Source organism: Lissotriton helveticus, chromosome 8 (assembly GCF_964261635.1).
Source record: "Lissotriton helveticus chromosome 8, aLisHel1.1, whole genome shotgun sequence".
Lineage (NCBI taxonomy): Eukaryota > Metazoa > Chordata > Amphibia > Caudata > Salamandridae > Lissotriton > Lissotriton helveticus.
The window spans coordinates 841,506,582-841,520,061 of NC_136069.1; the positions used below are offsets into that span (position 1 = coordinate 841,506,582).

At 46.5% G+C, this 13,480-nt stretch overlaps 1 protein-coding gene across 1 annotated transcript in view; it reads left to right on the forward strand.

Moving 5' to 3' along the window:
• The first annotated feature begins 917 nt into the window (after positions 1–917).
• Positions 918–13,480, forward strand: part of PHKA2 (phosphorylase kinase regulatory subunit alpha 2) — a 779,558-nt gene continuing 766,995 nt past the window's right edge. The window contains exons 1-2 of the mRNA XM_078657648.1: positions 918–966; positions 1,476–1,678. Coding sequence (XP_078513774.1) covers positions 1,601–1,678 — 78 coding nt within the window. The 5' untranslated portion in view covers positions 918–966; positions 1,476–1,600. The remainder of the gene's footprint in view (positions 967–1,475; positions 1,679–13,480) is intronic.

The following is a 13,480-nucleotide window of genomic DNA, read 5'->3' on the forward strand; positions in this document are numbered from 1 at the left end:
AAAAACATTTCGCTGGATCCCTACCGAAACTAGAAAAACAGTCACCCACGCTCTGGTCACGAGCCGACTGGACTACGGAAACACCCTCTACGCCGGCACCACCGCAAAACTCCAGAAAAAACTACAACGCATCCAGAACGCCTCAGCCAGGCTCATATTAGACATCCCGCGTAAAGAACACATCTCTGATCACCTGAAAAACCTCCACTGGCTCCCCGTCAACAAGAGGATCACTTTCCGGCTCCTAACCCACGCACACAAAGCACTCTACGAAATCGGACCCGAATGCCTCAACACACGACTATCCTTCTACACCCCCTCCCGCCAGCTACGATCCTCCAACCAAGCCCTTGCCACTGTACCTCGCATCAACAAAACCACCATGGGAGGTAGATCCTTCTCCTACCTAGCAGCTAAAACTTGGAACTCACTTCCCACCCACCTTCGCCTTACTCAGAACCACCTAGCATTCAGAAAGCAACTCAAAACGTGGATATTCGACAAGTAACTCCCCACCCTTCTACAAGCGCCTTGAGACCCTCTGGGTATGTAGCGCGCTATATAAATCATTTGACTTGACTTGACTTGACTTCTTGGAGGCATTGACAGACGCGCAGGCACAAACGTACGGGCAGCAGCAGTATTTCTAAGCTCCCCCCTGACGTCGGGGAGGCGCAAACGGTTAGAACACCGGTCGCTTCCGAGCCTAATGGAGAAGTCCGCGGCCCTAGGGCCTCGGTTCCCAGCGCATGCACCACACACCGCGCTCCAAATACACTCAGGTAAGACACCGGCACAACCCCGCCGGTTCAGCTCTGCCGAGGACACTTCCGCACCACGCCCCTACTATGATACAATCTCGGCGTGTGACGTCAGCGCGTCCTCGCCTCTTCTCGTCAGCGCCGCCTCCTCCTCGTCAGCCGCAGTCGCACTCCGTCAACAGTAGTCGCAGCCCGTCCGTTAAAGGTCAGTAGAGAAGAGACAGATAGATGCTATTATGTGTAGTCGCATATTTTTTTTTACTATTTTTAATGTAACACTGCATGCACGCGCGTGCCGTTCTGCATGCACACACATCTGATGTTACAATGCACACAGTGCACACAAAATATTACAGCAAGTACATACATATTACATACTGTATGTAAGGACACGCCAGGTCTACACACGTTTCAAAGCATGCACACAGGACACAACAGTGCATTCACATGACTTCATTGTGTGCACACAAGATAGAACGGTGTGTACCTGCAGTGTTTTTACACGTGATGATACAGGTTGTATTGACAGTGTTAAATATAGTGTACCCACAGTCTATGTTACATGCACAAATACGTATTATGTTACAGCACACACATGTGATGTTCCTGTCTGCGCTCCAACATGTGGAGTATTTTGTTCTGCCGCCTGTGCGTTGCGGGCCAGTGTCGCTCTCCACTGACAGCTGTGTTGTTTATTTTGGACCCAGGCATCAGCTGCTAGGGACAGGCCATGGATCCCGTGTGAATGAACGCCGGCAGCTCGGGCTTCAAGGAGACACTGGTGTGTGCTGATAGAAGGACGAGCACGGGGAGGAAAGAGCGGGTCCAGCGCCGAGGCCATGAGGAGTAGGAGCAATTCAGGAGTCCGACTAGATGGCTATGCCCGGCTGGTGCAGCAGACCATTCTGTGTCAGCAGGTGAGTGGCTCTTTGCAAATATTGTCTTCACTGTGATTAACTGTTGATAATCACGTTCATCTGGATAGGCTGCTTCTGCTGATAGCACTCATAACGTTGTTGGAGGAGTTATTGCCGTGTGGGTCATGTGACGCGTTTGCAATAAGGCATGGATTGGCATTTGTTATTTATTATTATTATTGTCATGTATGTGTTGAGAGATGGCGTCCAGTGTAGTTCACATGAAAGTTGCGTTTTAAAGTTGTCTGTTTGTTTGGATACGGCTCTATTCAGTGGTAGACATGGGGTAGCATGTTTTACATTGGGCCCCGAGACAACCAAATGAAATAGGCCCCACCCACGTCTTCTGGTTTAATAGTAAAAAGACCGCTATAATTGGTGCTCACTGCTCCCCTGCGGTTTTGGCCCCGGTCCCACAGTACCACTGATAGCTGCGCCGAAGGTAGCAGAGGGCTCTATTTTGCATTTTATATAGGTTTCTCAAAATGTAGATCACTTGAATATTAGGATCATGGCGGTGCTGCAACTTTTTAACCATATTATTATTTCTATTCCGCCTCTGTAGCCAGATCTTCCAGTTTTAAAGAACGGTACTTGATTTCTGCCACTGCCCTCCGTTTAAGCCCATGCGTCATTGTCAGAGGCTTAATGCGCTGGACGTCTCTGGCAAAGTTCAAGTGACACCGCGAGCTCTGAAGGTTAGAGGTCACTTGCAACATTCAGACACGGTCTCAGCATTACTAGTTTATGTTTCACACCTATAGGCAAAGCCACCCGAATTGTGCGATTCCGCTGCTGCGGCGTTTTCCGCATAATTCATGATTTTCCGCATTTCCCACATAGTCCATTGTCTGCGCATAATCTACAGATTTTAATTAAAAAATGTGTTCATAGCTCAAACGGATCAGATGTTACTAAAAATCTGGAGAAGTGTTCCCACGCAGTTGAATGCCCTTCGCAAAGGTGGACTGGTCATCTTTCTATTGCTTATTGCTGTATTTGGGTGTTAATCGGGGATTAGTAAAGTTAAATATTTGGCTAAACTCCGTTAACGTGTCAATTTGACTTTTCTTGATGCATAATCTAGCCAACCCTGCCACATACTGTGGTCTTTCCCTGCCACATAATTCCAGTGGCCTTGCCTCTAGGTGTTGCAGTATTATTTAGATGTCGGACATGCAAAACTATACAGTAGTCTGTGGCCATGCCTTCTCTGCCCTCCCTCCAACACGTCTCCAAAACAGTGATGGTCTGTGGTATACTAAAGCGTTTATGTCATAGCTTTCTGCTGGACTCCATAATCACATGTTCCAATTCTAGCTTGCTTACTTATTACTTAGCCTTTCATCTTTCTAAGGTCGATAAAATAAATACCGTTGAGTTGGATAACAATAACATCCGCTTTTCCGCGTTAAGATAGCCATCGGTGAAAGTATGCTTTACCTATGCATGCATATGTTATAAACCTTGTTTTATTGACGGGTACATCACAACTTTAGGTACACATATATGCACGTCATTCAGAAACACTAAGCGTCCCGTGTTATAGGAAGAGTAACGCTGCCTTTGTCGCAGGACCTCACAGTTCCATCAAGTGCCTTGCCCATGTTCATGAAGCGACGTGTTTCAGAGTGTTGAAGTTATGCACTCTGTTGGGAGTAAAGACATTTAGTGTTACTTCAGTTCACTCTTATCTGCCTCATCACTCTACTGCCAAGAAAAGCCTGTTTGTTAGCCGTCAGAGCGGTCTGAACTTCCCAGGCAGAAGAGGTTAGCCAGCTCCCTTGAAGTAGGCCCCATGCACGTTTTTGCTGCATGCACAGGCCTCCTTTGTCTTCTACAGCTACACACGGGAAGCTGCTTTCCAGGAATTGCCTGGCACGCACAAGTGGAGGGGCAGAGCATATTCCCCAGCAGGGCAGAAATTTAGAACATGTTATTCTTCTTTTATACTTCCAATTCAGAATAATATACCAATCACTGTAGAAGCCTTCTTTCTATCTCTGCAGAGAATGTAATGAGTTTGTTATTTTAGCCGAGAACTAGGGCAATTGTGCAGGTCTACAACATATGTCTCTTATGTTCTGCACTGTCCTGTCATGGTGCTGTTGTGTAAACATTGTTGTTTAATGCAAATTTGTCAAATGATCAATGCATTTTTCATAATGTTAAAAGATGCATACACAGCATACACGCCTGTTTAGAGTCTTAGTCTCATTTTCCTTTAATATCTCTTTAAAATTTTAAGCGAGACATCTTGGTACCATTGCTTATATATCAATGTATTTGTTTTGTTATGTTAGGTCATTTTATTTTTTAGAGTTTTATATAGCGCGAACTTGAACCGATTAGGTTATCAGAGCGCTTTACATAGCACCAGTTCCAGTTACATGTTATCATAGTATTTTACATAGCATCAGTTACACATACATAAAGAGCACATTACTTTTTGTTCTTATGAATAGGGTATCTCTTCACACGAGGGAAGGTATACACCTGGCTTTGCTCCAGGAGAGAAGGTGGAAGCCCAGGTGGGGGACGAAGTTGGAAGCTAGCCGCAGGTGCGTCGCTATCCTGGAGAGCATGTGGTCATCCCGCTCGGTGGGCGCGAGAGTGCGCAGGGTGGTGGAGGTGTTGGTGCGGTCACGCGTTGGCCATAGGGCACTGCCCAGGCATGTTAAGAGCAGTGGTGGCCATCCTCGCTCTGCGGTCACTGGCGGCCGCCATCCAGGGACCAGGCGAGTTGCAAGGAGGGTGGTGCGAGGGGGAGCCGTTGCAGCACTATGTTAGCGGGAGGCTCCGCTAGGGATCAGCGAGCAGCCAGTGATCCTACCTCCCGGGTTGTTGTCGTCGGGTGGCAGAGCAGCGTCCGGCAGATCGCAGATGCAGGCAAGGGTCACCGCCAGGGATCCCTGAAGAGGGCTCACCCCCACAGGCAAGAGATACAGAGAGAGCCTGCGGGGTCGCCCCTGGGAGAGGCAGCAAGCGCTGGGGCCAGGTGGTCAAGCAAAGGCGCCGATCGTTAGCTGGGAGTCACCCCGGGCCGCCATTTGAAGGTCAGGCAGGCGGGGGAAGGCAGATTCTAGCCGGGGCCACCCCCGGTGTCTTGCCGCTACCGAGGCCCCCGGAGACTATCCTCAAATAGAGGCAGCCCCTGCGTTCCTCCTATTTCGCCCATCAGCGTACCTCCCATAGAGAGTTGAGGTCATCGGCGCTCTCATCAGGGCTCCGGCCGCCATTTTGCCCGCGGCCGTCCTCTCCTCGCGTCTCCTCCCAGATCCAGCTGCAGCGGCGCCAGGGGCGATCGGAGCAGCCCCGCGGGTGCCCTGCACCTTCCGCTTCCTATGGGTGCCGAGAACAGCCCCCGGGCCACTGGGGAACCGCCAAACCCAGCTCCCGAGCAGCGCCGGAGCCGGGAGCCGAGAAGGAACCCGACCGCCCGACTCGGCTCCGCCCCGGTAATGGCCTCATAATCATGTTATGCTATTTTATGCTTTGCTATTTTAACAGAGATTTGTTTAGCGGGGCATGACTTTTAGTGTGGCCCACAGTGACTAGTGGTTTGGTACCCTCACTGTGTAGGGGTACTACCATGTCGACTTGCAGTTTCTGTTTCTTCAGTGCCCTCTTACAGCGTGATGTTGACTCTGTCGCTCTTGGGTTTCCTGTTGGCGCATTGTCGAATTTGGTTGTTGAATATTATGCATGTTTTCTCTGAAGATGGTCCTAGTAATAGCTTAGGTTGCAGGTGGTGGGCACGGGTGCACATTTTTGGCGACTGGGACATATTTTTCATTATCAGACTTTGACCCAGAGCTAGAGAGGGAAAAGCAAAGCATGGAGAAAGCACGAATAAGAGAAAGACAGATAAATCAGTGACATAGGTAGAAAGCAGAAATGAAAGAGAACCTGCAAACATGGGATTAAAAGAAAGTAATGAATGTGGAAGGAAGAGGAACAAGTTAGAAAGAATCAAGACTAGCAGCCTTTTCATTTGGCAACCCTGGTGTTTAACAGTAAAGCAGTGGGCTCCCAAGTAATCCATTTCCCCCCCTTCACTTACTATTTTACAATTAAGCGCTGGTCCTAGAATTGATAGAACTTGGAGAATGAACGGTGTTAGTAGGCTGAGCAGATCTGATGTTCATGCTAGGAAGGTTGGCCTGTGGGGAATTCTCGTGTTAACATAATTTTTCTACGTTTTTAGATGTTTTTTTACTCTCTGTGGTGGTGGCTCCTATAAATATATTCAAAGGCTTATGTCCATACTTTTCTGAAAATCCTGGTACATCTTTGTTGGTCTAGCCGATGATAGCCTTAAATGTCTCATGAAGTGTAACAATATAGTTCAAATAGAGAAAAGTCGAATATTTTTTTCATTACCATAACTTACTTTAGAAACAACATGCTGCATGTCATTCCATCAGCATGCTAAGGGCACTGCTACAATTTGACAATAAAAATACCACCCGTATCAAGTGTACAGAAATAGCATGACAGCAATATTATGACCTGCATCAGAAATACAGAGGCATTGTGATAGCGTCAGCCCACCCTGCAACAGTTATCTAAAACAATCTTAACTGCAGCTGAACGATCTGTTCCAAGTGTAGAGAAAAAATGTAACAACTGCAGTGCTTTTTCTCCAGCAGATAGAAACAGTTTGGCAGCAGTTCTTCCTCCACCAGGGGCTGCATTACATGAAGTGCCCTGGGGCATAACAGGCATGTGTGTCTGCTTTCTGTGTCCTCGGGTACTTTGATATTACAGAAAGAGCCGTGCTACAACTTTTGTAATACAGATCATGCTGGGGAACGTGTAGCACTAGGACAATCCTAAAGGGGCCCTCGCTCATATGTGTGGGGCATCGCCCCATGCAAATCAGGGAAACACTCTGAGCTTGCATTGAGTTATGGATGTAAGTGCAGAGCTAAAGTGGTTCTCAGGAGGCACACTTAGTTCACCACAAAGAAGTGGCGCAGAGTCAGTTTAACTCCCAAGTATGCCCCTGAAAAGGGCATCCTGTATGCCCCAAGACATCCCCCTGCAGGCGGGGCAGTCACTCACTGCACCCACTTGCAGGGAGTTCTCTCTTCTCCTTTGTGAAGCTGGTCGGGTTGCCATCTGCAGAGTGAAAGGCTATCCAGGATAGACTACTTTGAACAGCCAGTCTGCCTTTAACTAATGCCATTGCCTTGAAGGCAGCACATTATTTGTAACAAGACATACTGACCAGGTCAGCGCCAGGTGCACCAATTTAAAGGGGCACTGCAGTGTAGATCAGGGCAATGCACCATATAAATAATAGGGGCCCAGGTGTGTAGATGCAGTTCAGCCCTATTAATACAACCTGTGCCAGGTTACAGAAAATGTAAGAAAACCGCCCTACTACTTGCATCACTTGCTCAGAAGCAGAGTAACGGCGTTATCACAATCTGTGTCTAAGAAATATTCTGTCTTCTTCACCGAGCAGATTTCTCACTCCTAAAAAGTTCTCAGACTACTCTTCATGTAACTAAAATACCAAGTACACAGACACACTTCATCAAACAAATAACACACTTACGGCATGCTCATAATCTATTTTCACTTAACAAAAATCATAATTTCAGGTACTGCCCCACCCCTTCACCAAAGGATTATAATTTTCATAGAAAGTACATTACCACTTTTCGCCAAACACGTTACAAGTGAACTAACAATCTTTACCAGACATATATCACAAGGGCGTTATCACTCTTCACCAAACACATCTCATATGCTTGAGAGAGCACAAGTTTGGAAAAAAATGTATAAGTACGCCATATTTACAAGCACGTAGTTAGTTTAAACTTGTTTTGCACACGAGTGTTTTATATTCAGGAGTGAAATATACAGAGTGTTTTATATTCAGTAGTAAAATGAATAGAATGTTAAGTAGAGTAACCATAATTATAACAGTGTGAGATTAAATGTAGAAATGTTGGATTATATGTGAAAACCTCATGTTCTCATGTTAAAAAGAGTCATGTCCGAATTAAATGTAACTTTGGATTCCAGTATTTTGTGTAGGCCTTAGGGCAATTCACAGCAAACCTGAACGTGCTGCTAAAATAATGTGAGATAAAGTTGACATGGTTCTTTCAAAATGTACTATTGAACTTAGGGTTAAAAGTATATGCTTTATAGATGTGTTATTTTAGAAACGTATGCTAGTTAAGAATGTTTGCTGTTTAAATCAAGTTAACGTTTTAAGAGTGCAGGAACCTGCTGCATGTAAATCAAGTAGGCCAGAACAGATAATGTCATGTAGTTTAAATCGTCATGTGCTCGTTAGAGGAGAGGTCGTGAGGTGTCCAGTATGGAGCTCTGAGAGTGTTTTATGGCCTAAGATATGGTGAAGTCTGGAATTTGAGGCCCACTGCAGGACGAGCTGTATGCAGGTGCGAGGGTCCTAATCAGCTCGAATGAAAGGGACTTTGTTCAGTGGCGCCTTGCGCAGGCCTGTAGGAGTTTCCAGGAATTTCAGGGGGTATCAGCGCACGGAAGAAGGAGCCTGGGAACCAAGGCCAACTTTAACGAGGGTCTTCAAGAGTACCATCATGGAGTTTGCCGCGGAAAGATGTACCACGTGAGGGGCGTCCCAAGGGGCGTTTCTATTGGAAATGTGATTTGGTATTAGGGAAAGTGACCCGGGAGGAGAGCAGAGCAGATGATTTTGGGAGCCTAAGGAAGCGGATGGGTAGGCAGATAGGCTGATCAGGAGAGACCCATTATCAGAGAAGAGACAAAGAGAAGTGCGTGATCTTCTTAGGAAATCACCACGGCTGACACCTAGAGGGTTAAGATCTTGCTAAGTAGGGATGTCATTTAGTGTAGTGTAGGGACAGACTAACCTTAATTTTTCTTTTCTGTAATGACTTTGAGGTTGCAACTTGTATCCATTTTAGCAACCCTGATAGTTTTCGAACTTGTACTTATTATTCTGTTTTTCAGACTCAGACTATTCAAAAAGTTCATGTTTATAGTGATACCAATTTACCTGTTGAATCTCATTTTGAGAAGTTTGTATCTTCAGTTATCTTTGACTTTATATTAAATCTTTAAAACTTAATTTTGGTCAGTGGTCATTTAGAGTGGTGTAAGTTCTTAAATTGATTGGTTACTGCGAGATTACCTTTTACTCAAGACAGGTACCAACGATTCAGTCGACAGGAAATGGGATTTGGTAAGATAATTAGTAACCAGTAATCCCGCGTTAGCAGTTGGTAGCAGAGTGAGGATGGTTATCTTCTTGAGGAAGGTAATCTAGAGAGGTTAGTTTACCCCAAGGCCCGAGACGTCGAGAGACGAGCAGCGGAAGAATCGTGTGCCGAAAGGTGCAGACGGTGCGAGAAAAGCAGCAGTATCGGAGAGTGAGTATAAAAAGGGTCATGCGTGAACAGATTGCGGTGTTTTGTGTTGTATTTGTATTGTAATGTCTTGCGGAGTTGAATGCCTGTAGTGTGAAAGAGAGAAGGTTGTGAGCGCGCGCAACCTGGTAAACTGGTAACCTGGTAAACGGGTGAACTGGTGAAATCTTAAGTTCAGGCCAGAGCTTAAGTGGTTTTGGGTGTATCGAACATCCAGGGTAGTTGTCGACCATAGTACGGAGGTCACGAGGTACCATTGACCGCCGTGGATCCAAGATAGGGGGAGTGTAAGAGTGAGTGTATGAGTAACGGACGCTGGTCGAAAGTTACTGCGTGTGAGTAACCTATCGGAGAAGGCGATTGTCTGGAAGTAAACGGAAAGACATTTCGCCAAGTTAAGGTGACAACTACAGAAAGACTGTGGGCGTACAGTCAAAGAAAGGTGATCGCTTGGACGGAAGTAATCATTTTTCAGAGTATGAATGGGATGCGTGCATGACCGAGGAGACGAGCTGAGAAAGGAGGGGAACTGCTGCGAAGGGGGACGGGTGACGTCGGCTAGAGCCGCGCTGTGATTGAGCGGTTGGTGTGACGTTAGCTAGAGCCGCGCTCTGGTTGGGCGGCTAGAGTGACGTCGGAGGAAAGCCGCGTACGGATAGGCCAGTTAGTGAGAACGGCGCTGAGATTGGTGGAATATCATCAGGAAGTAAACAAACGCGGAGAAAAGAGAAATCATGAAGTGTTTTAAGTGTTTGAAAGGGATTTTTAAACGTAAACGAAGTGAACATTATTACGGGGAAGAGGCTCCCCCAGAGGGTACGCCAGCTCATTATATGGCAACGAATGTGGGGCTGCATACGATATTGTGGATTGGGGCTTGGAATAAGCTTACGGAAGGAAATGAGGAAATGCAGTTCCCGAAGTATGGAACGTTTAAGTTAGAGGTGTTACATCGGCTAAAAGCAACCATGTCCTCATCGAAACCCTCACCTAGACCAACACAGTTTGAGGCTCTTAATGCATGGATTAAGGCTGCACACAACCGAAATTTGAACAGGCGTCAACAAAGGCTGACGCGATCGGTAAGGGCAGTGCAAGATTCCAAATGGGATGAGGAGGAAAAGCGTTGGAGGGTACAGACTATTGAGGTGGAGAAGATGTATCCGATGAGGGAGGTGTCAGGAGGAGGAAACCTCATGGAAGAAGACGAGGAAAGCGAGTCGGAGGACAATCTGATAAACAGATTGTTAATGGATAGACCACCTCCGAGAGTGGGATTGATAGAAGATAGAGGGCTCGCAAGGGAAGATGGGAATGAGATAGAGGGATATACACCACTCCCTATATCGGAATGGACACCTAGCAAAGGCGGAGAAACACCTCCAAACAACACTGTACAGAGTGTAGTGGGAAGGTTTGTGGTGCAGAAAACGCCAACCACAGAAAGGGTTGAGTCTGTGGGATTGCCAGACGCTCTTCAAGTGCCTGTTACCATAGGACCCATAGTTTCGATCTATAATTCTGAGAGAGATAGAGGGGAACAACAAAGGCAATTGGATAGGGAAAGGATTGAGATGGAAAGGAGGAATAATGTGACGAATGCATGGAAACAATTACCAGGTTCGGTAACGTGGAACACCCCATTAGACACAACTGTCGGTCCCAATTCAGAACAGGGAGGTCCGAGAGGACCAATGGATCTAAGGGGACCGCGGCCAAGATCTTTTTCAGAGTTAAGAGCTGATTTGAGGGAATGGGACGGGTCCATAGTATCTCCGAGTAACAGGACAAGAACGGAACCAGAGTGGGAAAGCAGGGGTAACGGGACAGTATCTCATTGTGGGGCCAGCGAGAGTAGTCAGAGCCGGGAAGGCCAAAGTCAAGAGAATAGAGGGGATGCATGTCCTACAAATCAGAGAGAACAGCCGGAACAAAATACTAAGATTGTAGAATGTGAGGAAATGTCCCGTCTCTGGGGGAACGGAGGAGATGAGGCGGTACGGGCTTTTCAGAATAGGTTTAGGTGCCTTCATCATACACTTGGGGAAGACGTTCAACATTGGAGAAAGGAGAACAGCGATAGGTCCCGCCACGCCTCGAATAATCAGGAATCACAGGGAAGTAGGGAAGAAAGAGGGAGTAATAGAACCTCTTACCCTCTATCCCGTGAAACTAGCCAGGATGGAGAGAGAGAGGCTGGGAGGCATGAAGGAGTGTTTCACCACCCACCCCGAGAAGATGGAAAGGCATGGGACTTAGAGAGATGGGAACAGGGGAGGACTCCCTATAATTCACCAATACCTAAACGTAGATCTCGGAGCTGGGATGGGAGAGATGCGGATGGAGGAGCTAAATTAAGTGTCCTGAAAGCAGAAATTAAGGCAAAAAGGCTTGATGTTACCAGTTTAAAATCAGATGTTGATGAGATAATAGATGGAACATTGCCTTTGGAAAGGATAGAATTGTATGAACAGGATGAGTTATTGTTCATGGCAAAGGATATTACTAGGAAAGCTAGAGCGTTTCATGAAAAACTGACTGATTTGGCAGACAAGTATGCCGTGGATTTGTCTAGGACAAGGGCATTGCAGAGCAACCACAGATTACAGTACGCAGACCAAGATCTAGATGAGAAGAGAACTACTGGATTAAAAACACACATAAGAGAGTTGGTAACAGGGATAAGAGTGTGGAGAGAACTGGATAAATGGGAAGAAAGGTGGTCGAAAAAGGGCACAGTTAGGCGAAGTACAAATGTGATGACCCCTGAGGGAAGGGTAATGCAGATGGAGGCATTCCCTTTGCGAGAAATATCAAATGGAAATTATGTACATGTGCCCTGGAGTAGAGGAGACTTAGCCGCATTTACCAACTCATTTCCGAAGTTGCGGGACAATCCAGTCGAATGGTATAAGCAGGTAGAGAGGTTCGTTAAAATCTCGAAAGTACTGTGGATAGATTTGAACACGTTGTTTGACATCGTGGTCCCATCTGATCTATGGACCCCTTGTAAGACTAGTGTCGAATGGCCAAATGCTGAACCATTGAGGGATGCTCGAACAAATGGACCATCTGAGATTGTCATGCGAAAGTATGAAAGGGTAATAGCATGGCTGAAAGATAAGGTACCACCACAGGATATAGATTGGGTAAAAATAGACCGAACAAGGCAGGAACCCAAGGAGACAGTTCACGAGTTTTATGAAAGATTGCTGAAAACATTCAAGCAATACAGTGGACTAGATGTGATGGATCCCAAAGATATAGGGCAGTTCGTGTCAAAGTTTGTCTTGGGGTTGAGACCTGATATTTGTTTGATGATACAGCAACATTTAATCTGTTGGCAGAACAAACCACTAGATGAGATTTTACGCTATGCGAGGTACTGCAGTGACGAGATAGATTCTAAAGCCAAGAATCTAAAGGAGAAATTGATGGTGGTGCAAATGCAGTCCGCTGGGAAGGGTGGCCAGCAGAAGCAGGGGATGGGACGAAAACCAAATGGTCAGAGCAAAGATAATGAAGAAGGGCAGAGACCTAGGATAGACTTTGCCACTTTAAAGAAAACGACAAAGTGTCATCTGTGTCATCAGGTGGGGCATTGGCGACGCGAGTGTCCCTTTAACCCTGAAAACGGAGAGCTAGAAGTAGAAGAGCAGGTCCAAGAAGACCCAGTGCAAAAAGTGACAGTCCCAAGCAGTAAGGTGGCCAAAGGGGGGACTTCGGCTCCACGGGCCCAATTCCCACAGCCACCGAAGATAGCAGCTGGAGGAAAGGTCTTTAAACAAATGCCTCTGTTTATCGAGGAAGAAAAATGTTATTACATTGATCCATTGACAGGACAACGGGTGAGCAGTGAAGAAGACTGTACCCTCGGGGCAGTTCTAGAAGTGGATCAGAGAGGGCCATTTGTTGAGGCAGAAGTGGCAGGGTGTCCCACTACGTTCTTAGTGGACACTGGGGCTACTCGTTCGACTCTGAGATCAGCGGTAGTTCCAGACTTGCCAATGTCAGGGGAAACAATTCAAGTGGTAGGAGTCGCAAATAAAAGAATGACTAGTCCCTTGACAGAACAGAACCAGTGTCTGTGAAAATTGGAAACCACATGAACGAACATCAGTTTGTGGTTTGTGACTCGAGTCCGGTATGTCTGTTAGGTAGGGATTTGTTATGCAAATTGAATTGCACCATATACTGCACCCCACAAGGAGTGGAGGTACAGACTACCGACGATGATGCTACCTTTAAGGTGGCCAATTCAAAATTCTGTGTAGAACTATATCCTACTCTGACTGTAGAAGATCTTCCACAAGACTTAAGAGATGCAGTGGCGTCAGAGGTGTGGGATTTCACAGGAGAAGATATAGGATTGATTAAAGGGGTAGAACCGGTAAAAATTCTGGTAAAACCA